The 27,839-nt window shown below is 44.1% G+C and overlaps 1 protein-coding gene across 4 annotated transcripts in view; it reads left to right on the forward strand.

Annotated features, from left to right (window-relative positions):
* Nucleotides 1–14,883, forward strand: part of LOC115093864 (aldehyde oxidase-like) — a 241,379-nt gene extending 226,496 nt beyond the window's left edge. For 3 of the 4 annotated variants that reach the window (XM_029606213.1, XM_029606216.1, XM_029606214.1), the window contains 2 exons: nt 4,101–4,268; nt 14,468–14,883. In XM_029606213.1, coding sequence (XP_029462073.1) covers nt 4,101–4,268; nt 14,468–14,518 — 219 coding nt within the window. In that variant the 3' untranslated portion in view covers nt 14,519–14,883. The remainder of the gene's footprint in view (nt 1–4,100; nt 4,269–14,467) is intronic. The other variant, XM_029606215.1, reaches the window with a different exon arrangement.
* The last annotated feature ends 12,956 nt before the right edge of the window (nt 14,884–27,839 follow it).

A 27,839-nucleotide genomic window follows, 5' to 3' on the forward strand; every position in this document is an offset into this window, starting at 1 on the left:
GTGAATCTGGAAGAGGTGCTAGAGCAAATTGACAAACTAAACAGCAGCAAATCACCAGGGCCTGATGGTATTCACCCCAGAGTTCTAAAGGAACTCAGCTATGAAATTGCAGAACTGCTACTTGTAATCTGTAACCTATCATTGAAATCTGCCTCTGTTCCTGAGGACTGGAGAGTAGCAAATGTAATACCAATTTTCAAAAAGGGTTCAAGAGGTAACTCAAGTAACTACATACCATTGAGCCTGAGATTGGTGTTGGTCAAATAGTGGAAACTATTGTTAAGAACAAATTACTGGTCATATAGATAAATATTGCTTAATGGGGAAGAGCCAGCATGAATTAACCAAGGGAAGTCATGCCATAGTACCTATTACATTTTTTGAAGGTGTGAATAAGCATGTGGATAAAGGTAAGCTGATTGAGATTTTTAGAAGGTGTTTGATAAAGTCCCTTATGAGAGACTCCTTAGAAAACTAAAAAGTCATGGGATAGGAAACAATGTCTCACTGAGTGTTGGTAACTGGTTAAAAGATAGGAAGCAAAGAGTAGGATTAAATGGTCAGCTTTCCCCAAGGAGAAAAGTACATAGTGGTATGTCCCACTGGGACCAGTGTTTAATTTATTCATTAATGATCATGTACATGGGAGCAATGAGTGAAGTGATCAAATTTGCAAGTGACACAAAAATATTCAACGTTATTAAACAGGAGCAGACTGTGGGGGACTGCAGGACTTTGTAAGATTGGAGAATTGGGCATCTAAATGGCAGATAAAATTTAATGTGGACAAATGCAAAATAGTGCACATAGGGAAAAATAATCCAAACTATAGGTACATACTGCTGGATTTCATATTAAGTATAACCACCCAGGAAAGGGATTTTGGAGTCTCTGTGAACAGTGTATTGAAATCCTCAGCTCAGTGTATTGTGCTGGATAAAAAAGCAAATACAATGTTAGGAATTATTCAGAAAGAAATAGAGAATAAACCTGTGAATGGCATAATGTCTCTGTGTAGATTTGTGGTTCTGCTGCACCTTGCATATCGTGTGCAGTTAATGTCACCCCCATCTCAAGAAAGACAAAGCGGAATTAGAAAAGTAAAAGAGAAGGGCAACAAAAATGATAAAGGGGATGGAAAGGCTGCCTTATGAAGCAAGGCTAAACAGGTTAGAGCTCTTCAGCTTGGAGAAGAGACAACTGAGAAGGGATACGATAGAGGTTTATAAAATCATCGCTGGGGTGGAACAGGTAAATGGGAAACACTTATTTACCCTTTCAAATAGGACTAAGGGACACTCCATGAAACTGGCAGGTAGCAGATTTAAAACTAATTTTTTTTTTTCACTTAATGCACAATTAAGCTACGGAATTTGTTGCCGGAGGATATGGTCAAAATGTCTAGCATAGCTGGGTTTAAAAGGTATCTAGATAAGCTCCTGGAGGAAAAGTCCATAATATATAATAATAGAGAAAGGAATTGGTGTAATTTGATTAAAATATTGTTATACAAAGTATACAATTCCTTTCTCTATTAGGGGTAGATTTTCAAACGGCCCGGCCACGCATGTAAGTCCCGGGGATTGATAAAGGGATAGTCCGGGGGCAGGGTGGGGCTAGAAGCGCCCGGCACAGCGGCCATTTGCTGCTGTGCTGGGGGAATCGTGCGCCGGCAGGAGCAAAAGGTAAGATAATAAAAATTGGGCTAGTTAGGATAGGGATAGGGGGAGGGCAGGATAGGGGAAGGGAGGTTAGGCTAGGGGGTTGGGAAGTTCCCTCCCAGTCTGCTCCTTAATTGGAGTGGACTGGGTCGGCACGTGCAAAGGGGGGTCAATTGCTTAACTTGACCCCCCCTTTGCACGTGCCGACCCAGCATTTTATAACATGCGCGCGCCAGCGCACACATGTTATAAAATCGCGCGGCCATGGGTGCGCGCCAGGTAGTGCAGGCGCATGGATGCGTGCACGTAAGTTTTGAAAATCTACCCCTTATTGTATTTGATTTGATTGTCAGATAGGTTATTTTTGTCCTTCAATGTTTTTAGAAAGGTCAATAAGCAATTATTAGCCCGGTAAGCTTGCGAACGTCATCTTTCAAGTCTAGTCTTAAGACACTTTTTCTGCTGCAGGCCTTTTAAAAATTATCATGTGTTAACTATCCGACTGTGTCCCGCACTTGAATGATGCAGATGTCCTAAATAGTAACTTATTTGTTGTTTTTTACCTATGGATATAGGTTATTTTATGATGTCATTTTATGCATGTATATTATTTTTTGTATATTGCCTCAGCCTGTAGAGTGAGGCGATTAATACATTTTAAAAAGAAAAGAAAAAGAGATGCTTATTCCTGGGAGCTGGCAACAAGGACTGGATCTGTTCCTTGGGTACTTCCTAATTACCTGGTCTAGCCACTGTAGAACAGGATGCTGGGCTCGATGGACCTTTGCATGGCACTTTTTATGTTCTTAACCCACCAAGTGGGTAAGATAGCCATGTAAGTTTCTCAGCCACATGTACATGACTAATTGTGTGGCAGAATTATTAGGATAAATCTACCTGTTCGAAATCTAAGTGGGTAGATTTAGGCCTGCTGGCTTTACCTGGCTAAATTTAGCCAACCAGTGCTGAATACCATGCTAACGGGCTAACTCTGAAATCCTGCTTCAGGAATGCCTCTGACCCGGCTTACTCAAATCTGTCTGGTTAAAGGGAGCCATATTTTTAACCAGATAGTTTACCTAGCTAAAACCAGTTTTAGCCAGGTGAATCTTTTGAATATTGCCCCTCCCCCCAGTTGTGATGTAAGCAATAACCAAATTTAATAAAGTTAAATACAGGTGTTGGTTTCAAATAATGGAGTATGCCTATCCTATTTCAAGAAATGGTTGGTTACTGTTACAATATGATCCATAAATTGATAATACAAGGCAGTATAACTCTCAGTATTCTGTGAACCATGCTTTCTTACATCACATTATACAGCCGCAACCCTATTACAAAACACAGGGATGAGCCTACTGTTCATGGAAACTGCACACAAACATTGATTACCAAACAGGGACCATGGCTCAGGCTATTGTATTGGGCAGCACAGTGATGCCACAGACTCATGCTCTGACAAGGCTGGCAGGAGTTGGGTATACTGTGGAGGTGACAAGTTCAAGTTCAGATAGCGAGGGAACACAGGCCCTTCCAGCAGATTGACTGTCTTAGGGATGGTAGTTTTATAACTCTCTGCATACCAGTAGAGACTTTGTGGTCATTGTACATGCACATTGCAGACTTTTACCAAGGATTTGAAAGAAACTCTCCTCCAGCCTTTAGGGCTGGTGCAGATTATTTTTGCTGCTCTGATATGAGTGGAGGGATTAGATAATGAGGAGAATACTGGATTGGGGAGACCACAAAACATTAGTTACCAGATGGTATTATTGTCATTTCTGTAAGTGCTGCCCAGTATAGCAAATTAAATAGCTAAACACAGAACTATTTATACAATACACAAGTATAACTCTTAATATCAAAATAAACCTCTCTCATGCTAAGAGGTTTTCTTAGGCTTTGACAGAAAAAATAAAGGAACTTTCAGGAGTGCTTTAAAAGTAGAGGTACAAATGAAGACTTTATTAATTTATCCACCAGTTCCATTTCCATAGAACTTTTATTTGGGGGGGGGGGGGGGAGGGGTTCAAAATTTGGACTGCAATCAGTACAGCCATGCCTGCAAGAAAATGATTGAATTTTGAGCAGAGTTTAAGATCATGATCCAGATTTGCAAATGTCTTGCCTGTGTCTATTTAAAAACCTCCTTTCAAATAAAAGCAAGTTTTTGTTGTTTTGCATTTCCTGCATCTTCTGACTGCAAATATGGGAAACTTTAAAAAATATATATATAATCATTTCTTATTTTTTCAAAAGGTGACTTTGACAGCTCTCCCTTGGCTTCCCAAGTGAAATGAGCCTCTTTAGTGCAATAACAAGTGCTATATAATTTTCACATCTCTTTAAATTCTTTTCTTCTAAACTATGTATAAAAATAGGTTTTCTGCTTGTGGTGCAAATCAGTTTCTGAAACCTTTGGTGTCTGCTTTCCTGCAGGGTGTTGGTGAGCCGGCTCTCTTCCTAGGCTGCTCTGTGTATTTTGCTATAAAAGATGCGTTGACTGCCGCACGGAAGGAAAGGGGACTGTCAGAGGCATTCACGGCGAACAGCCCTCTGACCCCTGAACGGATTCGATTGGCTTGTGGAGATCATCTCACAGGCATGGTATAATGTTCCCTTCAGTCTCCTACTTTCACTCCAATATCTTTCTTTTATTGCTTGTTTTCTTTATTTTAAAAATATCAGACGATTGACTGTCTTAGCAATGGTAGTTTTATAACTCTCTGCATATAACAGTAGAGACTTTGTGTACTTTTACATGCAGACTTTTAGCAAGGATTTGCAAAGCAAACTAATCACATACATTTGCTTTGAAAACCCTTCCTTAATTGGCTAGGTTCAAGCAAATTAATCCACACACAAAGTTATACTTGCTCCAAGCAGGGATGGTCTTTTTCCTGCTGTCACATTTCTCTCTAACTTGTCCATGAAAACTTCTATGCATACTTTTGAAAGTACAAGAGTATGTGCATATCTCACTGCCCCAACTGTAAATTATGGAACCAGGTTTTAGGCATGGAAATGGCTTAGAAAAATGAGATTCTTAAAGAACACTGCAAGTTACTCATTAAACATTTTTCACTTTAATCCTGAGGAACAGCTTATATGGAAATTATAAGTAAAGAAAGTGAATGTCACCAGTGCTAGGTTTTCTCTGAGAAGCATCAGGTTGATTAACTGTAACTATCCCCAGGGCACAGTCCAACTTTAAAAAGATGTGAACCATGTTTTTCACTTAGGTAGCATTTTTTTTTAAAGGAGTATCCTGTGTGCAGAGCTGCAACGACTCTCCTTTACAGACCTTAAAGCAATGGCATTAGCAAAACAGTTTAAAAGGTATTTGAATTGGTAATAAAAGCAAACAAACTTTGACATGCCCCTTTTTCACTCAAATTTTTAGTTTCTTCCTAGATAAATATTAGTGATTAAGGTTTTAGAAAGTTCTTCTTACTTGGCTATCCCTATCATTACAAATCTATGTAAGTTATGGGGCTGCTGTGCTGCATTTTATCAAAATTACATCTCGACAATACCATTGTTGGTGGGTGGATTCCAGTCTTTGTCTGATTACTGGGTTCTTGCATGCATCTTAGTCAAGCAGATGGTATAGTGGACCTCACAAGGTGAAAAAAAACTACACTGATCAGGGCTGACTCAAATCCCTCTGGCTGGCACCCTCTGGATTAGAACTCAATCAAGTCTGGTAGGAAACCACAGTTAGCTCACTATTACCAAGGGACCCTGGTTCCATGAATTTAAAGCGATCCAGAATTCCACCCGTCTGTTTATTCACAGAAGCAGAAAAATATTACCAAGTCCAGATTCACAGGCACAGTGAAGATAGTGCAAAAGCAGCAGTTTATAAGACCTTTTAAAACCATAAAGAGTTTCTCAGGGAGATATTCCAACCAAAACCTGAACACACTCACTGGATAGCACAGGACAGTTTCAGCAAAGTGAGCTGAGGATCCTCGTATATGAGCTTAAAGGAAAACTGTTCCTTGTTTCCCTTCTTTCTCCCCTTTCAATAAAACCTTCGAGTCTCTCTCCCCTCTCAGACACACAAAATTACTTCCAGTTTTTGGTTGAATTACCCGAGGTTTATCTAAGAGACAAGAGAAACTTCTTTGGTTGTTCTACATAGTCTTACTAGGGGCAAAGCTAGGCCCATTCTAAGAGAAAGAATAGCTGGGTTTATCTATGGTGATCAAAAGCTCACAGAAGCTTGTATGCTCTCCTCAACTTCCCTCTTGGGACAGAAAATCAGATCAGAGGCCCCGAGAGAGGTAACCTGAGGGATGTGCCAAGGTGAGGAGAATTTCTTGAGAGGAAGTTTGCCTATGAGAGGGTAGGGGTTGGATTTTGCCAAGGTTTCATACAAGGCTAGCTGCTCTAGGTTAGATCACTGCCAGGAAGGAAGTGGTTCAGGTTTGCCTGTAAATGCTCTCGGGGAAAATTAACTACACCTATTGAGTAGTTAACTTTCCAAGACTTAACATTGATCGTGAGGTTTATTTGCAGTCCATGTTAAACCATTGTAATATTAATGAGCTGCTTTGCATGAGATGCAGTTCAATAATATTTTACATACATTTTCCTGAATTTTTCCACGCTATCAATAACATGGAATTGCTCATTATTGATAACATGCGTTAATGTGTTTTCAACCTGCGCTGGGTGCCAAATGTGAATTAACATGTTAATGCAGCTTAGTAAACAGGCCCCTTGTTTCACTGAATGAAGACCCTCCATTTTCTGTTAGCACATCTGAGAAAAGCCTGCAGTTCCTTTCATATCTCTCTCAGAACCACAGTAAATTTTGTATTGTCCACTTTGGAGTTTTTTTTCAGTAAATGTCTTTTTGGGGGAAGCTGATTGAGAGCTTTCCTATCTGCATAGCTGTTGATCATGACATACAATGAGGACAGAATAGTCATTTAACTGGTGAGAAAGGCAAACATTCTAGCACAGCAGACTAAGGTATCAACTGTAGGATGCCCACAAATGGTCCATAGAGCAGGATGTGGCAAACAGGATTTCATCAAATGGAGATTATGGGAGGTGGATCTCTTTGCAAAAGTCATGAACAGGAAGGGACGAGTCTTCTACTCCAGGTGGAGATTAGATAGCAGGTTAGAATCAGATGTCTTCCTTTTATTTGGGAGCAGGTCTTCTGTATGTATATTTTCATATACTTCTGGTAGTCAAAACTTTGGTAAAACTTAGAAAGGACAGTGCATCATTGATATTTTCAGAGCTGTTGTGAGAGACTCTAGTGAGAGGGTCTTCTGACTCTCTGTGGCTCTCATAGGTCAGTTATGTAGATCTGCTCTCCCTGGACTGTTTAGCACATAAGCTACTGGCTTCCAAGGCTGTTTGGATCTCTAAGGTAGCCACCAAGGGCTGTGGTCTAATCCTTTTTTCATGGTAGACTCCTGCTATTACTAGGTGGGTCCTACCAGCTGCTGCCGTTTGTTACTTCCTCCAGTCCTCTGAAATACTTTGGATATCACCTTCCAAATGTATGTTTCTCTCCAATTTTCCCAAGTCTCCAGTATTCAGTCGTGGGACTCCACTCTCCTTCTACTGTCTCTGCTTCTCTTCTTGAAGGCCCAATAGTGTGTGGCTGTCTTGATCTCTCCTTATTCTTTTTCACCCCCAAGAGATGCCCTTTTCTTCTTTTTTTCCTTCATGCAACTTTATTTCAATCCTTCTGTTCTTCTTCCTTGGGGTGTGTTATGGTTTGTGGGTATGTGGACCCTAGGCCCGAGGTATGAGTTGTTACAGCCCTTGGGGAGGAGCCCCACAGGTCCACACCATCAGGAGGCGAGGTATTGGTGCAGCAGGAAGCTCTGGGCACAGTAGTGGGGAGATCCCCAGGGACCAGGAGGTGACCCTCATAGGGTGAGAGATAGATAGTACTTGGAGTGAGACCCTGTAGAGAGAGAGGCACCAGACAGACCACGGAGCAGTGGGCGCAGGAATAGCCAAGCCGAAGGTTTTCCGGGAAGACAGCCCCGAGGGGCAGAGCCACAGCGTAGTGTGCATAGACTTGAAGGCACAGGCCAACCCACGAGACAGGGAAGCCCGGGCCAGGTCCCAGCTGTTTAGGAAGACTGGATCCCGGAGATCGGAGGTGAACCAGCTGACTAGTAGAGAGGCAGGCCCAAGGAGCGGGGCAGCAGACGGTAGTCAAGTACCCAGAGGCAAGCCCTGTGGAGCGGGGAAGCTCAAGGTAGTCTCTTGAGTGATGAGCACAGCCCGAGGAGCGGGAGAGCACGGCCAGTCTTGTAGAACCCAGGCGCAACCCCGAGGAGCAGGGAAGGCTAGACGAGGAACCCACAGGTTGCCGCGGTGTTCCAAGGGAGACTTGAATAGTAGGAGCCGGCAGCAGAGTAGAACCCAAGAGGCGCGGAGCCAGCCTGAGGAGCAGGGTAGGCTAGGGGAGCAAGTTCCCATAGGAGCGCACACTGACCCCCGAGGAGCGGGTGCCAGACAGGGTCCAAGGGCACAGCAGGTAGCGGCGGCGTCTCAGGAACACGAGGCAGGAGTTAAGGACTCATAAGGAACTTGATGCCAAGTCGGCTTGCTGAGAGCAAAGGTGGAGCTTCAGTACAGGAGTCCAATGACATCAACCAAAGACGCCCCCGAGGTTCCCGCCAAAGAGGCTTGAAAGGTGGGGCCTGTGACGCGCGCGCGCGCGTGACATCAATGTAGGAAGTAACAGAGCTGGTCTTAGAACTGGGACTCAGAGCAAGGATTGGATCTATAACTTGAAACAAAGACTAGAATGAGGATTGGATCTGCAGACTAGAATCAACACTGGAATAAATGCTAGATATGTAAACTGAAGCTTGAAACTTGGCGACTGGAACTAGGGAAGAACTGAAGCACGAAGCTATTGCATGGAACCTGACTGGCTGGAAACTCATCAAGGATTGGAACAGAAAACTATAACTGTAGCTTGGCAAACTGGATATAAAGCAAGGCAAATCTAAAACTAGGCAGCGACAGTAGCTAAAGTGAGAGGCAAGGCAGACTAGAAACAAGACATGACAAACTGGAAACAAGAAAAGGCAACCAGAACCAGACTAAGTAAACTAGTAACAAGGCTAGAGCTTCACCGCATTAGTTCTGAAGTAGTGTTCTGCTTGCTGTGAACAACTTCCTGTTCTTAGCAATGCCTTTCAGCCTGGCTTTGGTCAATCCCCTAAGCTCAGGGGTGAGGTTGAATTGGTAATAATGCACCCACTCCAAGGGTAGGACAGCCTGAAATCCCTATGCAGGAAGACACTGCAACATCAGTCCTGCAATGGTAAGTTTAGAAGCAAGGGGTTCACTAGCAGGGAGCTTTGTAACAAGGAAATGGTGTCCATTGATATCCTCTGGTGGCTTGGAAAGCAAAGCACTAGCCCCCTCCCCCCCATTGAGACCCAGTGAGAGCTGACACCTCACCCAAAGCCTTCTATTGCATCATAAGACATCAATGTGGTCTATACCCAGCTGATAAATACTCTCTCTCTAAACCTTTCAACTTTTGTGAACTCAAATACCTAGCATAAAATGTGGCATTCATTTCAGCTTGCAGAGTCAGTTTAGTCCAGGCTATAGTGCCTTATCCACTTAGAACATAAGAACCTAAGATATGCTATACTGAGTCAGACCAAAGGGTCCATCAAGCCCAGTATCCTGTGTCCAACAGTGGCCAATCCAAGTCACAACTATCTGGCAAGTACCCAAGTATTAAATACATCTCATGCTACTATTGTTTATTAATTAATAGCAGTTTATGGATTTTTCCTCTAGGAACTTATCCAAACCTTTTTTAAACCTAGTTACACTAACTGCTGTAACCACATCCTCTGGCAATGAATTCCTGAGCTTAACTATGCACTGAGTGAAAAAGAATTCTCTTCAATTTGTTTTAAATGAGCTACTTGCTAACTTCATGGAGCGCCCTCTAGTCCTTCTGTTATCTGATAGAGTAAATAACTGATTTACATTAACTTGTTCAAGTCCTTTCATGATTTTGTAGACCTATGTCATGTCCCCCCTCAGTCGTCTCTTCTCCAAACTGAACAGCCCTAACTTCCTTAGCCTTTCCTCATAGGCAACAGTTCCATGCCCCTTATCATTTTGGTCGTCCTTCTCTACACTTTCTCCAGTGCAACTATATCATTTTTGAGATGCGGCGACCAGAATTCCACACAGTATTCAAGATGTGGTCTCACCATGGAGCGATACAGAGGCATTATGACATTCATCATTTTATTTACCATTCCCTTCCTAATAATTCCTAACATTCTGTTTGTGTTTTTGATCACCACAGCACACTGAGACGATGATTTCAATGTATTATTCATTATGACGCCTAGATCTGTTTCCTAGATGGAACTCCTAAGATAGAGCCTAACATTGTGTAACTACAGCACTTAATACTAAATTCTGTCAGGGTAATGCTCCACACTAATCCCAATGTTCTACCTAAGATGTTATCTTAAATATTCAACTATTCCTTTCTTTTCCACATGCGCATAAGGGTAGGCTGTACTTTATACACTGGATTCCATGAGTTTTTTTCCTTCTATTTGGAGCAAACTAATGCTAATGACAATCATGCTCCAAGCCTGGTCCCATCACTAAGGCCTATGCCTATGCCTTACCAAACCTATGCCTGGCCCCAAGGCTCAGCTTATGGCGTGGTCCTGTCACCAGGACCTGGATCCGTTGCTGGTGCCTGGCCTGAGGTCTTGTCCTGTCACCAGCCTAAAAGTCTCAGACTAGGCCTCCCAACTTCTTTCTTCTTCGATCTTTCAAAATGACACCATCCACTTGAAGGACACAACGAAGTAAATGGTGCCATGTTGATGTATGCACAACATTAAACTGGAAAGGGTCCAATCACCTCATGTAACATCACCTGGCTCATCGCCTCGCGTATTTATACGTCATCAGAACTAGTAAAACTAACAAATGAAGACCACTACCCTAAGCCACCAATAAGAAACTCCGATGAAAATCTCCAATCGAAATGTCCCACAATCCATAACCATCGGGTCGGATTAATGGACGAACAGCAAGAAGAGATCCATTGTTGCAGGATAACTTGCGGATTATAATACATTTGGACATCCCCTGAAGAAGGACTGCCAGTTTGAAACGCAGCCACGTTGGGACAGGAAGCCATTTGGGTAACAATGGTCCAGGAAAAATAGCAGTTATTGAAGTTGATTTTTACTGCCATTCACTTGAAACTGTGCACTTAAATAATACACTAGGGAGGAGGTTGGAGGTTAATGATTATAAAAATATGCTCATCATTGTCATGGGGCAATTACAATTATATGAAACCTACAACCCCTGCCTTACAATATTATGAAGTATGGGTTATAAGTATGGGTTATAAGTTTTGATTACTTGTTGGGAACATACAACACTGTGAGTAGTGTAAGTAGATTTATTTTTGTTAACGTGAGGTGATTGGACCTTAACCAGTTTAATGTTGTGCATTTGAATATCACCGAGAGTGGTGGATTGGTTTAGGTATATTGATATATGGCCATAAAAATAGAACTGTCTGCTCCAAAGGAAAGCACCACAGTGATGTCACTCCAGTGTGTCCTTCAAGTGGATGGCATCATTTTTGGAAGAAAGAAGAGGTTGGGAGGCCTGGGCCAAGCAATGGGACCAGACCTTGGGCGGCCCTCTCAGGCAGCAAGATTATGAGATGGCAAAAGTACCCCCAAAACCTTCCTGTCGCAGCCGCCTCACCTTGCATTCAGGCCAACACCAGCGCCGCCAGGAAAACCGGTGCTGGCAGTGCGAAGCAGTAATTTACTGGCAGGCTTCCCACTTCCCATCAGCAATGGAAAGGTCCCACAGCAGGCTTCCTACTTCCTACTAGCAATAGGAAGGTCCTGTGGCGGTGCAAAGCGGTGACCTACTGGCGGGGTTCCCATTCCCTGCCAGCAAAAGGACAATCTAGTGACAGAAGAAGAAGCCCCCTCGTGCTGCCAACATTTCCATTGCAGCCAGCAGGGGAAACACTGTGCTCTGCTGTGCAGCCGGTGACTAGAGAAAAGGTCCAAAATGTGGGTTTGTGTGCTACAGAGCGAGAGACTGGCCCTGTGAGAGTGTGCCTCTGTGTGTGTGAGTATATATGAGAGGGAGCGTGTATATGTATGTGTATGAGTGGGTGGGTGTGTGTATGTATGTATGTATGTATTTGTGTGTCTGTGTGTGTATATAAATGGATGTCTGTATGGGCCTCCGTATGTGTATCTGTGTGAGAGAGTGCCTGGGTCTTCGCATTATATGAGAGAGTGCCTATGCCTGTGTGTGAGAGAATGCCTGTATATATGTCTGTGAGAGAGGTTGAAGTCTGTGCACCTTCTTCCAATCTTTGACAATCTCAGGATGACTGAAAATTTAAAGTTCCCAAGTATGGAGAGTGGGAGATTATTTTTATCCTTGTTAGTTTTAATTATTGGAGGTGATGTGTCTGCTGTTTTGAAATATTTTATTAGTTTGGTAATTTTATAAACATTTTTATATGTTTTTAATTATTGGATGTTCTATTCATCAGCTGATTTGACACATTTGTTTTATTGTATGTTTAATGTTTTATATTTCTTGATTATATTTGCATTACATACAGAGTTTGGCTTCTTATGGTCTCTGTTTCTGTACTGGGTGAGGATCTGTCTGTGTTCTCTATGAGGTTAGGTATTCTGCTAGCGAGTAGTTTATGTGTAGGGATTTACAACAACCTGGCTTTAACCTATTTTTCTAATAGGAGGTATATTGGTGTTTAGGGCCTGGTATAATATTTGCAGTATTGCTTTGTCATAGGTAGAGTTGTTACTGAGTGCTGGCAGTTATGATATGGAAAGCTTACTATACTGGAATTGTAGTTCAGTTTATTCCTGGCTTTCTGTGGGCCACATCCACACCCAGTGCACTTTACCATAGGCCTAATACCATATGGGATTCAGTAAAATACCTTGACTACTATGAGAAAGGCAGTTTATTAAGCCTATTAAACTACTATAATTGAAAGTGGAGGGTTTTTTTGCCATGCATGCAAATATAATGTTCTTATTGTTGTAAATGATATTTTTAATTTCAGAAGATTGTACTTTGAATGTCCTTTTTTCATATACAATTTCCCTTTTTATGTTTGAGAAGCAGTTACTAAATTTTAAAATGGAAAAGAATGCATAATTTTTAATTGTGCTTGGAGGGGAGGGAAGGGGGAACTAAAGGCTGTAAGGCTCATCTAGGGCATCTAATACCCTTGTACCAGGCCTAAGAGAGTGTGTCACACACACGGACTCCCACCATTTACCAGCCTCCCACATCCCCAGGGGACAGATGCTAGGGAACGGTGGGAAGCAGGTAATAGGGAGTGGAGGAATAGCCTAGTGGTTAGTGCAGCAGGCTGCAAATGAGGAGGGTTCAAATCCCACTACTGCTCCTTTGCTCAGGTACAGCCTTAGATTGTGAGTCCTCTGGGGACAGGGACATGTCTACAGCACCTGAACATAATGCACTTTGAATGGCTAAAAGTTGGAGTGTGGCAGGATGGCCAGCTTCCTAGAAAGAGTATCAGCAATAATATACACGCCACTCTTTTGGGACCCCTGACTCCTCTCACCCTTCCCCAACATTACAAATCACCAAAAGGGCCAGACTCCAAGGGGGACACCACTCCTACCCCATCCTCTTGGTGATTTCACCTGCACCTTACCACGGGGGAGGAAGGCACCAATTCATCCTTCATCTCAGGCAGCAAATTGCCTTGAGGCACCTCCGAGTGTGGCTCATTGTCCAACTATCATCCAAGAACAATTATTGTAGGTAAGCAATTACATTTTTATGATAAGCAGCTAAAATGAGCCACACTGATGGGACTACCTAGGTAAGAGTTGTATTCTAATAAATGGGGTGAAGACAACACATAAATAATGTCAGCAAGGCAGGAATTGTTTTAAATCACTTTTAAACCATAGAACATGAAACACATGGCCACAAACAGACAATTCTAGAAACCAGTGACAATGGGCCGTAGGAGGATGTGAATTTGTCTAGCTTTATGAAATGCTTCAAGTCTCCTGTCCTGTATGTTTGTCTTAGATTGTAAACTCTATTGAGCAGGAACTGTCTTTTTTTGTGTTTGTACAGTGCTGCATATGTTGTGTTGCGCTTTAGATATGTTAAAAAGAAGTAGTAGTAGTAGTAGTAGAAGAAGATTGCTTTATGCTGTAAACATGCCTTATATGATGGACAGTCTAAAACTATAATCCTGATTGGAGGCCTATCAAGGCAATGTTGAGTGATGAATGTGTAAACAGAGTTTCATGCTGCCGCCTTGCAAATCTCTTCTCAAGCAGTAGACCTTAGATTGGCAATCGATATTACCATTCTTTGTTACATGACCTATGTCTTCTGAAGACACATGTGATACAGGTCATGTGATCACTCAACATGGCTCATTCTACTGTTGTCATCAGGGAACAGCAATTACAGGTAAGCAAATATTCTTTCTTTGCAGTTCATTCCTTGTACCTGGCTAACTTAGGAATAATTCAAAGATATATATGAATTTTTCAGAGTACATAGATGATCTAAAGGAGGAATGTACGTAGTCTCTCAATCTCATGTGCTACCTGTTTGAATTGTTATCTTGGTCAAACCAAACTTGCAAAACTCCAGATTTCTGAAATTAAATAAGTCATACCAAAAATTACCAGTATTATAAAAAATGGAACATCACTTTTTTTTTTTATTATTGTTTCTTGTAGATTCCAAGAGATGATCCTGAATCCTATATTCCTTGGGCCATCAATGTGTGATTAAAAGCTAAAATAACATAGTACATACTCAACAAGATTTAGTGGCTGAGAAGACTTCACACTTACTTCGGTACACTGCTTTGTAGCAAACTATTTTTCCAACAGCGATTCTTGGGATCTGAACTTACACTCCAGTCTGAAACTAATTTGAGGGAATGTTAAACGAGGATTCTGTTTTACAAGCTTCTGACCCCCAAGCTAAGGACAATACCACTGAGCTAACAGGGCTAATTCCCTAGGTTGGGGTGGCCAACTCCAGTCCTTAAAAGCCACAAACAGGCCAGATTTTCAGGATATCCACAATGAATATGCATGAGATTCAACGGCAGGGGGGGAAGAGGAAAAGAGGATTTATATTCAGGCAACAACCAACAAGGAATGAATTACATAGTCTGGGCAAACAAATAATTATGGGAGTAGCTTGCTTGTTACGGCGGTTACTACCCTGAATCATTAAGCCGTATACTTCACTGGGAATACATATCCAGCGCAACACACTGCTTCAATGGCAGGGGGAATAAAGAAAAGATGAATTATATTCGGACAACTAACAAGGACTGAATGGCACAGGTTGGGTAAACAAGCGTGGGAGTAACTTACTTATTGCAGCAGTTGCTACTCCTGACCAATTGAGCTGGATGTTTCGCTTGGATGCAGCTCCAGCGCTGCTCTCTACATCGATGGCAGGGGTGGAGGGAAACTGGAACCAGGGGGTTGCTGATGGGGGGCCAAGAGTAACAGATAAGCATGAGGAAAAAAAAATAAAGTGAAAAGCTTGCTGGGCAGACTGGATGGGCTGTTTGGTCTTCTTCTGCCGACATTTCTGTTTCTATGTATGAGATAAAATTTGCATGCTGTGGAGGAAGGCCTGTCCTCCAGGGCAGGTTTGGGAACCACTAGCCTGGTTATTCATTTTCTATCCTTTATTTGCTTGCCCTGTCACAGTAAAATACACTCACATGTTTTAAGAGTCTAGAAACAAGACACAGAATTCTATGCCATTTTGGATCTTAATAAAATGTGTGAAATGTAAAGTAGTAGTATAGCAGTACTAGCTGCAACATATAAACTTACCAGAATCAGCTAATTCTTCCTTGCTCTCTTGTCCTGAATTGCATCACCCTGTTTTATGTAACTTCCTCCTATACCTTTGGTTATCCCCTGTTGTGCTGTAAACTGGTACGATAAGATATTTATCTTGAGCATCGGTATATTAAAAGATTCTAAATAAATAAATAAATAAAATACGTTTCCTGCCTGTATTGCTTTCAGTATTGATTTGTGGTAACTTGGGCAATAGCAGCTTAGAAACAGCCAGAAAAATAAGGAGGCACATTTTGGCTGTTGCTTAGGTGCAGTTTATTTACAGTGGCTAAAATCAAAATAATCAGTGCAGCTCACCTTAACTTTAGGTAACACACAATCCTTAAACATACCAGGTCTTGATGTATGAAAGATTTCTGCCTGGTCCCCAGGGCCTGCTTAACCTTTCTAGACCCTGAGTCTTATACTCTGCTGAAGGGCTCCTCCCTTCACCCAGGATTCCCTGTGGGTTTGGATCATAAGGAGAACTGGGCAAGACAGCTATGCCTGGACCCTTAAGGTAATCTGAGGGAGTTTCCTATAGACTCCCTCACATGGTCTTATTCCTAAGTCTTTCTTTTTATTTCTTAAAGCTTCATAAATATAATTTTATAATAATAGATCTGCCAGTTTGGTTATGGTTACACTCCCTGTTTTTGAAAACTTCCTTTCCTTGGCCTTCATTAGGCAAATAGCAGATGAAAACTGTGTTTTTGTGAATATCTACTGTTGTAACAGGAGATAGTTGGCTGCTATATGGTGTGTTTTGAGCTCACAATATTTCCCCGGTATATCATTCCACTAACTTCTGGGCACAGTATTGTTCATGGATAAGCAGAGATAATTGCTTCTCCCCTCCCTTTCCAGAGGAGTGCATTCAGTATGTAAAGTTTCCTTGACTCCAGGAATTAGCAGCCGTGTGAAGGGCTCTTAAACTTCTGGGTATGGCAGATCATATTGTAGCTAGGGTTGCTAACTGGCTCCAGATTTTCAGGGCAGGTTGATCCAGTCCTGGTTTTACCCCATTGCATGGTGAGACTTATTCTGATTTCCCTATGGTTTTCCCTAAGAAAAGCAAGACTATAAGAACCTGCATACAGGGAATTAAAACCAGGATTGGATCAACCTGTCCTGAAAATCTGGAGCCAGTTGGCAGTCCTAATTGTAGCAGAATGCTGTTGCAAACACAATGCGGTGATGGGGCTAAGGAAAGAAGGACTAATGGGTAGACAACTCAAACTTGGGTTGGTTTGTAATCCCACAGTTTATAGATGCTGCAGACAGTTAACTTTCTTTGATATAATGAGTAAAGTCGCAGTAGGGTAACAGCAGCTCAAAAACAAAGATTAACCCAGAGCTCTGTGCTTAATGTCTACTCCCTATTCCTGGGTCACAGAAGAACTCACATTTCACACAAGCAAAATCTGGAGGTCTTTTATCCATGGCTGGAGAGTCAGCAGAAACAGCTTTCAGTACAGCTCTCAGTGTCTTGTTCTGAGTCTTGAGACAACTCTTCGGCTCAAGGGGCAGCTAAAGCAGCTTCCAACAAGACAATAGAGACTCAGTAATACCGTGTTTCCCCGAAAATAAGCCATACCCTGAAAATAAAGCCTAGCTTGAGTTTTCAGGATTTTTGGAGTGGGCTTGAAATATAAACCCTACACCAAAAATAAGCCCTAGTTATAATTTCAACGAGGCTGTGTCTGTTATCAGCTCTTTGCTTCACTACTGGCCAGCAGGCCCTGCTCGCTCCCCTGTCATGCACAGCGGCACGGTGCGCTAGACAGCGTGCCGCTGTGCATGACAAACAAGCTCTGATACACAAGTGGACGCGCGGTTGCACCACCCGCCAGTAACAGCTGTGTTGTGGTTGGCTGTCGGGCCCACTCGGTGGGTGGCGCTTCCTACCATAGTTCCTTAGCTGATCTCTCACATCTTAAGCAAGAACCACTCGCCATCGGGCTCGGCGCCTAATCCGCACGCAGCAGCCATGATTCTCCACACAGTAAAAGTACCGTGCATATGCGACATGTGACCGTGCTCTTCAGTCCTAATTGAATCTGATTGGTGAATGAAGGAGAAGGCGGGCTTAGCCTTGTCCTCATTCATCAATCTCTTCTGCTCATACTGCTCCTGGCTGTCTGTGTCTTGTTGTTCATGGAAGAAAAATAAGACATCCCCTGAAAATAAGCCCTAACCTTTTTTGCAGAGCTAAAAATAATATAAGACCCTGTCTTATTTTCAGAAGAAACATGGTATGTTGTCTGCTCAAATTAAGCAGGCAGTTCACTGTCCAGATCCTTGCATAGATAAGCAAGCCATTCCCCAGTCAAAGCAGCCTGTTTTTTCTCTTTCACTCTCTCTTGAAAAAAAAACCAAAAACAATCCAGCAGGCCACTTTCAAAAGACTCTCCCCTTTCTTTTTAATTCATAAAATCAAGTCTCCTATAACAGGGTGGAACCTTATGATGCAATGACAGGTTAGAGCAGCCATGATGGGCGGGTCAGCAGCAGTGAAGCACTTTGACCTTTCTTCTTTGTCAGAACCTACAGAGCAAAGTAGGAGGGTACTACATGTGCATATATGTGCATAAGTTATAAAATGGCTGCATCTCTGAGCATGGGCTGACGAACACATGTCAATGTGTTCCAGTGTGTCCGAGCACTAAGTAAGTATATGTGAGATGTACTCTCCACTTTAGACAGATTTCTTTTTTTAAAGATGATTGAATTATGGATGCATATGAAAAATGCACAAATGGATAGCAGCTAGAGCTGAAGCCTTGATGACTGGCGCTACTGTTCATAAGTTTCAAACTTGTGTATTGCAACCTCTTTTATGTGTGTGAACTATAAATAATTCATTTTTTAAAATGCAAATAAAACAACCTACAACTCTCTAAAGTCAAAATCCATTTTTATCTTTATCATCCGTCTACCACCCACCACATCTTAGCCTCAAAGCCCTAGTATTCAGCTGTCTCTCTGAGCTCTAGTCTGTAGTTGTTTCTCACTCTCTCTGTAGCAGTCTATCCAGTGTTGCCAACTCCTGCCTGAAAATAGTCACGATCAAAAGTCTCAGGACAAGGTATAAAGTAGCTAGAACTATGTTGCTATGTGGTAGCGCCAGCACAACTGGAAACTTGAGTTTTGGTCTCCCTAGGGGGCCGATGCAAAACGTGCCCTCAGGCACCTCTCCTGGGGGCGCGATGCAATATTTAAATTAGGGCTTATGCTGTCAAGGAGGCGCTAGGGGCACGCATTTGCCCCTAGCGTCTCCTTGACAGCTTGCGCCCGAGAGAGGTCTGCTGTCAGCGGCTGTCCGCTGGTTAAGAAAACAGACACTGAATTTATCAGCGTCAGTTTTTCTAACCAGCGCACATCCATGGCTTAGGAAAATGGACGCTGATAAATTCAGCATCCATTTTCCGAACCTGACTGCCTGCACTGTGTCTGACCTGCCCCTGAGGGAGCTTAGGGCAGGTTAGATGGATTGAATAGAAAAAGTGGAGCTAAATGAAGAAACATTACAACAGAAACTGTAATAGCATTAAAAGAAAAAAAAACACTGCTTACATCATATTGATGCCTAATCTAGAGAGAGAGCAGGGGAACTTAAAGACAAAATTTCTTTCTTACTGGCTAATTTTTAAAAGAATGCACAGGTGCCCATAAACACATGTATTGGTGCGCAAGTGGAGATATGCTGCAATTTTATATCATGCACGCAAGTTTGTGTGTATATGTGCGCCTAATCTTAAGAGGCGGCTCGAGTAAATGTCCTGTGCATATTTCTGCTAGAGCTTTAGCGGCTTTACACGTATATGCAGGTGGATTTCAAAACATGCTCTCAAGAGGGAAAAAACAGTTTTTCCTAGCATGTAGACAGATGGTCTCAGGACCAGTGGATTTATGCTCCCCTGCCAGCAGATGGAGACAGAGCAAGTTGATGTCACAGTATATATAGCCCTGCAGTGACCCCAACCAGTATTCTCCATCTCCAGCAGATGGTGGACGTGCATCTCCCTATGGGGATTGCCTCGAGCTTTTTCGAAGGAGAAATTTGACATTCTAAATTCTGGAAAAGAAAGCTCCACTCTCCTGTGATGATACCTAAAGGTCCCTCCCCCAGTTGAGAATTCCTGAGGTGATAGCCGTGGTCCTTCAGAGGTGTGCCTTGGTCTGGTAGCTGGGTTTCTCTGCATGGACTTCACTGCTAGTACAGTTGAAAGGCACAGGGTGCAGGAGGCCGATCGTGGCAGTGACGGCCGATGCCCTCTCCCCCCGCAGCCGGAAACTGTCGCTATAATCAGCCGGTAAGTGCTGAGCTCAGGTAAGGTTTAAATTTAAAAAAAAAAAAGAGAGAGAAGTTTTACCCTGATTTAGAGACAGAGGGGTTTCAGGACTTCCATGCTCTGTGCGCCATACCAAAGTTCATTCCCTCTCCCATTAGGATTGGGGAACTGGGCAACCTGGCGGATTGAGTGGCCCCCGGTGGGCTAGGCCCCACACTTAGGCTTTTTTTCTTGCATGCCACGTGGTAAGTCGTGGCGGCATTTTTCCTATTTGTGTTGCCTGTCTTATTAGGGCTTCTCAGTCTGACCTGGCCTCTAACCTGTGTCAGCACTGCTCAGACGCGGAGGGAGAGTTGTCTTCCTCAGATTTTGCTAAGCCTGGCTCTTCCCATTCTGATGTTGGGTTGGTCACAGCCTTGACTTGGGGAACGCCAGATCTTCGTTGTCCCTTGACTGCTCCTCTGCTGGCGAGGTCAGTTCTGTGGGACCAGCTCCAGTTCCTTCTGGGTTTTGTCTGGACCTGGCTGCTTTTTCTTGGGTTACAAGCCTTTCTTCAGGCTCAGTCCTCCGCTTCCCCCATTCGGACCCTCAGCCAGTGGCTCCTCCCTCTTCCTGCTTAAGCGCCGGAGATCACCTTGGCTCCCTGTGGGTGTTCCCGATAGGAATCCGGATGGCACTGATGATGAGCTTGATCCTGATTCCCTGGAAGATGGGGAAATTGCTCCAGGACTGGAGGCATACCGAACCATGTTACAGTTCTTTCGTAGAGATGAACTGCCAGCCCTAATTTCCCAGAACTTGAAACAGCTAGGAATCCCTGGTTCGGATGCATGTCAGAGCCGAGGAAGAATCCTATTTTGGTTTCCTTATGTAAAGCCTCTTGTTTTTTCCCTGTGATGGATGCCATTCAGGAATTGATTGAGCTGGAATGGGACACTCCAGAGGCAAATTTTAAAGGGGTCAGGCACTGGAAGGCCTGTAGCCCCTGGATCCGGCTTTGAGAGAGTGTTTGCGTTTCCCAAAGTGGATGCACTATTATGTGCCATCTCTAAGTGGATGACTATTCCCTTAGAAGGAGGAGCGGTCTTGAAGGATGAACATGATAGAAGGATTGAGGCTATTCTTAAGCAAAGCCTTTGAGGCGGTGGTGATAAGCTTAAAGATTGCTTCCTGTTGCGCCCTAGTGGTGAGATCTTGTCTGCTTCTCTTTCAGGAGGTTGATGAGTCTGGAGGGAATTCCAGAGCGGTTATGGAGCCTGCTGCTGCTTTTTTAGCAGACGCAGGCTGTGATATAGTCCGTACCTTGGCCAGAGGAGTAGCTTCAGTGACAGCGGCCAGGCATCAACTCTGGTTGCGTAATTGGTCAGCTGACGCAGCCTCCAAAGCTACTCTTACCAAGATGCCCTTTAAAGGCTCACTCTTGTTTGGGAGTGAGTTGGAGAAACTGGCCAGTAAGTGGGGAGAGTCTTTGGTTCCTCATTTGGCAGAAGATAAGAAGCAGTTACAGCGCCCCTTTAATATAAGGGGTCATCTCCGGGGTCATCTCCGGGGTTCTAGACGGTTTCCTCCCTACAGAGGGTTGACTTTTCAGCGGATTCGGCCTTTCATCTGCGACAGCCCAAGAGAGGACTGGGATAAGGTGGCAGACCTTCCCAAGCTTCCCAATGAAGGTTTGCTTACCCACCTTCCAGAACAGGAGATAGGAGGACATCGCTCTCTCTTTTATTGGAGCTGGTCGAGATCATGTTGGACCAGTGGATCCTGGAGGTGTTACGGGAAGGCTATGCACTGGAATTTCACAGTATTCCTTGGGACGTGTTCATGGTATCCCCTTGCTACTCCCTGCTGAAGGAACAGGCAGTGGAGTTCACCCTTCAAAGGCTCTGAGGGCTGAGGGTTGTGGTGCCGGTACCCACATCTCAAGAATGTATGGGACGATATTCCATTTATTTTGTTGTGCCTAAGAAGGAGGGCTCCTTTCGTCCCATCCTGGATCTCAAGAGGGTCAACCATCATTTGAAGCGAACTCATTTTCACATGGAACCCTTATGCTCTGTGATAATGATAATGGTGGTGCAGTCGGGGGAATTTATGACCTCCTTGGATGTGTTAGAGGCTTACCTTCATATTCCAATCCAATCGGAACACTAGCATTTTCTACAATTTGCAGTGTTGGGGTGCCATTATCAGTTTGGGCACTGCCCTTTCGTCTAGACACCGCTCCCAGAACATTTTCCAAGGTTATGGTGGTAGTAGTGGCGGCCTTGCGAAAAGAAGAGATCATGGTGCACCCATATTTGAATGAATGGCTGATTCAAGCCAAGTCTCAGGAAGAGAGCCACCTGGAGCATGTGCTTTCCTTCCCCCAATTCCTAAGATATTTACCTTGTCCTCTTTCCCCCCTTTTCCTCCTTTTTCTGTGTATGCTGTACATTGTTCCCCGCTCTGAACGTAGGAAGGGCGGGAAATAAATCTGTTCTAAATAAATAAATAAGCAAATAAATAGGGTGATCTCCTTATGTAGGAGCTCAGTTGGGTGGTGAACCAGACCAAGAGTAATCTTCAGCCATCCCAGTCGTTGGAGTATCTGGGGGTCTAGTTCAACATGGGACAGGACAAAGTTTTCCTACCGGAAGTTCAGATCCAGAAATTGATGTCTCAAGTACGTCAGTTGGTGAACACCATATGCCAGACGGTGTGGTCCTACCTACAGGTACTCGGCTTGATGGTGGCTACTCTGGAAGTGATGCCATGGGCAAAGGTGCATATGCATCCTCTTCAGTGTTCTCTGCTATCTTGTTGGAACCCAGAGTCTCAGGACTATGAGGTTCGGCTCCACATGCCAATGGCTGCAGGAGGATCATCTGAGAAAGGAAGTTTCCTTGTCCTCTCCGATCTGGTTGGTACTTACAATAAATGTGAGTCTCCAGTTGGAGGCTCACTCTCAGGAGTTAACGGCCCAAGGGCATTGGATTGCGAAAGAATTCTGCTGGAACATAAGTCACCTGGAAGCCCAGGCGGTATGGCTGGCATGCTTGCAGTTCAGCCACAGGCTGCAGGATCAAGCGGTTCGCGTGATGTCGGACAATACAATGATGGTGGCCTATATCAATAGCGAGGGAGGAACCAAGTTCCAGCAAGTGTCACAAGAAATAGATCTGCTTATGGAATGGGTGGAAGGTCATCTGCAGATTATCTTGGCCTGTCACATTGCTAAGGAAAAGACAACATAAGAGCAGACTTTCTCAGCAGGGAGAGTGTGGACCCAGGAGAGTGGTTGACATCAGCTGAGGCCTGCTGATGACTTCTCAAAAAGTGAAGATTCCTCAATTCTACAGTCGCAGGAGAGATCCATGGTCCCTGGGAATAGACGCTCTCGTACAGGTCTGGCTGGAAGACAGATTGCTTTATGCCTATCCTCTGCAGCCCTTGCTGGGCAGGATAATTCACAAGATTGAAGGCTACAGAGGGCTAGTACTCCTGGTGGCACCAGACTGGCCCAGGTGTTCGTGGTATGTGGCTTTGCGAAGACTCCTAGTGGAGGCCCCCCTTCGTCTTCCACCACACAAGGATCTATTACAGCAGGGATTGGTTCTTCATGAGGATCCATCTCAGTTCTGTCTTACGGTTTGGCCCTTGAGAGGGTTCACCTGTTATGAATAAATGGTTTTTATTGAGCAGTAATAAACAGAACACAAAATGAAACCAGGACTGCAGGGACACTTCTACAGCCCGAGTACATTGTAAACACACCAATGTATACTTGCTCATTTACCTTATCACTTGATCCCTTCCCCCCCTCCCCCCCCAGGGGTCATCTTGATGAACATATCAATCACAATATTACTGTGGAACCACTTCATTGAGCGCTACTCGAAACAGAGGGTGGATGGCCAGGGGCATCCAGCTGGCCATGCCAGTGCGCTTAGAAGTCTGCAGTCAGTCATTGACAATCAAGCTCCGGCCACGCTGTGGCAGAGATTGGAGGTAATGGTGCCAGGTCTTCAGAAATTTGCAACGATGGAGTGGAGACGATCTGGAGGCCAAATGTTTTATCTCCACTAGGTGGTGGAGAGCATTCTGCCAATGCCAATATGACGGGGCAGCCGAAGAACACAATTGAAGTAAAATTAGCTTTTTCCCAACTTGACAGGCCTTACGCAGCAATAGGCGACACTCTGAGCCCCTAAGCATGGATGTGGGGAGACAACCAAACAAGAGGTGACGGGGAAACCAGAATCTGGACCCCCATTAAATCTGCTAGATACTGTGTGATATGGCCCCAGAAGACATGAATGAGAGGGCAGCCCCAAAAAGCATGCGATAATGTGCAATTATCAGCCAGACATTTTTCACACTGGTCCGTGGTTCGTAATTTGGCCTTAAATATGACATGTGGGGCAAGATACGCTCTCCACAAAAATTTGTACTGCATCTCTCACATGTACATATTACCGGAAATCCGTGGTATCCCAGTGAAACTATTCCGTATCATCTTAGGGGACAACTTAAACAAGCCATTTTTGTTCCATCGCTCCGCAAGCTTCCCATTTGGGTCACATTTCAATTTACACTTGAGCTCCCTATATATCTCTGCCAATGTCAACGGCGCTGGCTGTTCCAGCTTCAACATTGCATTAACCTCTCCAAATACAGTGGGCGTCCTAGTGGGAGCTGGCAAGGAGTTCACATAATGTTGTAATTGCAGGTATGGGAAAGCCTGGGTGGATTGAAACTTGTACAATTCACTGAGTTGGGGAAGTGAAAGGAGAGCCCCCTCCCCATCTAGGACTTGTCCCAGCTGTGTTATACTCTGCTCAGCCCCTGAAAGCCCTCGTTTGAGACCCCGGTGAGAATTGCAAGTTCCCTGTATGGGAATCAGGTAAGCACATTGCGGGGGGACATTTAAGATGTTGCACAGCCTTTTCCAAGCTAGTCGCATGGGCTCCAACAAAATATGTTGCCGCAGCGCTTCTGGAAGTTGAGAAGTCGGTGCCTGCAAAACAAATCGTATATCTAACGGCGCTACAAGTGTTTGATCTGCATGTATGTGAGTAAAACTAGAAGAGCCCAGCAGCCAACCCCTGACAATACGGAGATTACTTGCCAAATTATAAAGGGTCAGGTCAGGGTCTCCCAGACCACCCCCCTCCCACCTGTTTCGGAGCCACCGCAAGGCAATACAGGGTGGTTTACCCCGCCAAAACATTTCCGGAGAAACTGATCTAACACTCCAGCATCTGTGCGCCTGAGAAGGAAGGGGAAGTTTTGAAGCACATAGAGATATTTGGGGAACAAAATCATTTTAAACAAATTGACACGATCCCCCAGTGAAAGTGGCAACTCCTTCCAGGCAAAGAGCTTGTCTTTCATTTGTTGCAGTAACGGAGGTATATTAAGCGTATACAAAGCCTCCAACTGCATAAACAGCACAATCCCCAAGTATTGAATATGGCCAGGTGCCCAACGAAGCGGAAATGACCCCTGCCACCGCTCCCAAACCACCGCAGGAAACCAAAGGGCCTCGGATTTGTCCCAATTTATCTTGATTATGCTACCTGCCTGCTTCTCCAGCTACTTGGTTCCTGCTCACCAACGTTCCCCAGAGACCGGGTCCCTCCCTCCCCCGCGAGATGCCAGCCCCCCCGGGTGAGGTCATCATCAGGTGCGGGGCCTATTTATAAGACGCTGACCCAGTTGGTGGCTTCATTGCCCAGGGGAAAGAAATTTACTGCCTCTGCATAACATTCTGAGGCTTAGGATTACACTACCTGCCTGCTTCTCCAGTTGCTTGGTTCCTGCTCACCAACGCTCCCCAGAGACCGGGTCCCTCCCTCCGTGAGATGCCGACCCCCCGGGTGACATCATCAGGTGCAGGAAGGGAGTGAAGCAACTTTGGCCTCTCTTGAGGATACCAGTTCCATTGTGGAGTCTTAATTTGGTTCTGGATTTTTTAACGGGCCCTACATTCCTACCACTGTGTAGCCTTTCCTTATGGTTGTTGACTTTGAAGTCTGTGTTCCTGGTGGCTATTCAGCACATCGAATTTCTGAGCTGCCGGCCTTGTCTTGCCAGGAGCCGTTCCTTTGAGTACCTCCGAGGGCATTACAGCTGCGTACTGTTCCATCCTTTTTGCCCAAGTTAGTCTCGGACTTTCATTTGAATCAGCCCGTATCTTTGCCATCCCTGGATAAGTCAGGGTTGCAGAGGAGTATTGTCTCTTGCACTTCTTGGATGTCAAGTGACTTGTCGTGCGGTATCTGAAGGTCTCTGAACTTTTCGAAAGACAGATCACCTGTTTGTTCTCCATGGTGGGAGTAAGCAAGATGCTCCAGCTTCACGGGCTACCATAGCTCATTGGATTAAGGAGGTAGTCACAACTGCAAATGTATTTGCTGAAAAGCCGTTGCCTACTCAAGTTAGAGCTCATTCCACTAGGGCTCAGGTGGTGTCATGGGCGGAGGTTAGTTTGTTGTCTCCCATCAATATCTGGCGAGCTGCAACGTGGTCCTCCTTACACACTTTTTCCAGGTTTTATCATCTGGATGTGCAGGCCTGGGAGGATGCACCTTTGCATGTGCGGTGTTGACTGGATCACGGGCAACCTCCCACCCTGTTGTGGAGTAGCTTTTGTACATCCCACTGGCTTTGAGTCCATCTGTCTACATGCTAGGAAATGAAGAAATTACTTACCTGATAATTTAGATTTCCTAAGTGTAGACAGATGGACTCAGCTTCCCATCGTCGGCTGCCATTTGAGTGTGTCAATAGTCCTCCTGTGGGGCTCTGGGTCCCAAGGGATTACTGGTAAGTGTCCATCCAGTCCCTAGCTTGTGGTACCTAGAATCTTATGTGAGTTCGGTGTTTATGGTTTGTTGAGTACAGTTCTGGTTATCTGTTTTTAATCAAGTTTTTAATTGAGTTTTTTGCTAGTCTGTCCACATTTGCTTTTGAAGAGAATACTGGCAGCTGGGGTCACTGCAGGGCTAGATATACTGTGATGTCAGCTTGCTCCATCCATCTCCATCTGCTGGCAGGGGAGCATAAACCCACTGGTCCTGACTCCATCTGTCTACACTAAGGAAAACAAAATTATCAGGTAAGTAATTTCTCCATTTCCAATTAGTCCACCAGCTTATCTAGTTGATATTGAGATCTTCAAAACCCCTCTGGTTATTCATCCTGCAAGCCCCACACTTGACCCTGAATCATCATGCTGTGCTGAAAGCCCTAAAACTCAAGATCTCCAGATATGCTCCTCACCAGGACCAGCAGTAAAGATACGTGAATAGCATGCCAACGAAAGCCATGGTCAACTTTTTTTAAATTCATAGTTACCCACATAAGTCTTTGCCCCATCCCAGAACGCTCATACCCTGTCCTTCTTTACGTGCACATGGGTATGTATGCACATACTTCATGGCTCCTTAAAATTTGTGTTGCTCGCACAAAGGCCACATGTGCATGTATATGGCTGTTTTTGCACAAGCAACGCTTTTAAAATCGACCTCTTAGAATCTATAAAGGTTTCTAACTGTTCTGGCAAAAAGAAAATATAAGCACTCATTGTTATATTTACTTACACACTTATATGGGTATCTCAGCAGAAAAGCAGCTCTCAGAGCTTGGGCTTCCTGGCACAAAGCCAGGAATCCCTTTCCTCTCTCTTGAGTAGATCTGGATAGATCAGGAAAAATCCTAACACCCAAATCCATAAACTGAGCATTCAAATTTCTAAAGTACCTCTTCATTGTAAAGCTTAGATCATATTCAGATAGAAAAGACACTAATAACATCGCACTTTCTGAAATTTCATAGGTTGAGGTGGCCACAAAAGCTGATAATTCTAGTATCTGTAGAAGGTTTTCTATTACCAGAAGGCAAAAAAAAGTAAACCTTATTCAAAGAAGGAACAGACTCTGCTAGACTTGTCAACATTTCTA

The sequence above is a fragment of the Rhinatrema bivittatum genome, chromosome 6, assembly GCF_901001135.1.
Source record: "Rhinatrema bivittatum chromosome 6, aRhiBiv1.1, whole genome shotgun sequence".
Taxonomy (NCBI): Eukaryota; Metazoa; Chordata; class Amphibia; order Gymnophiona; family Rhinatrematidae; genus Rhinatrema; species Rhinatrema bivittatum.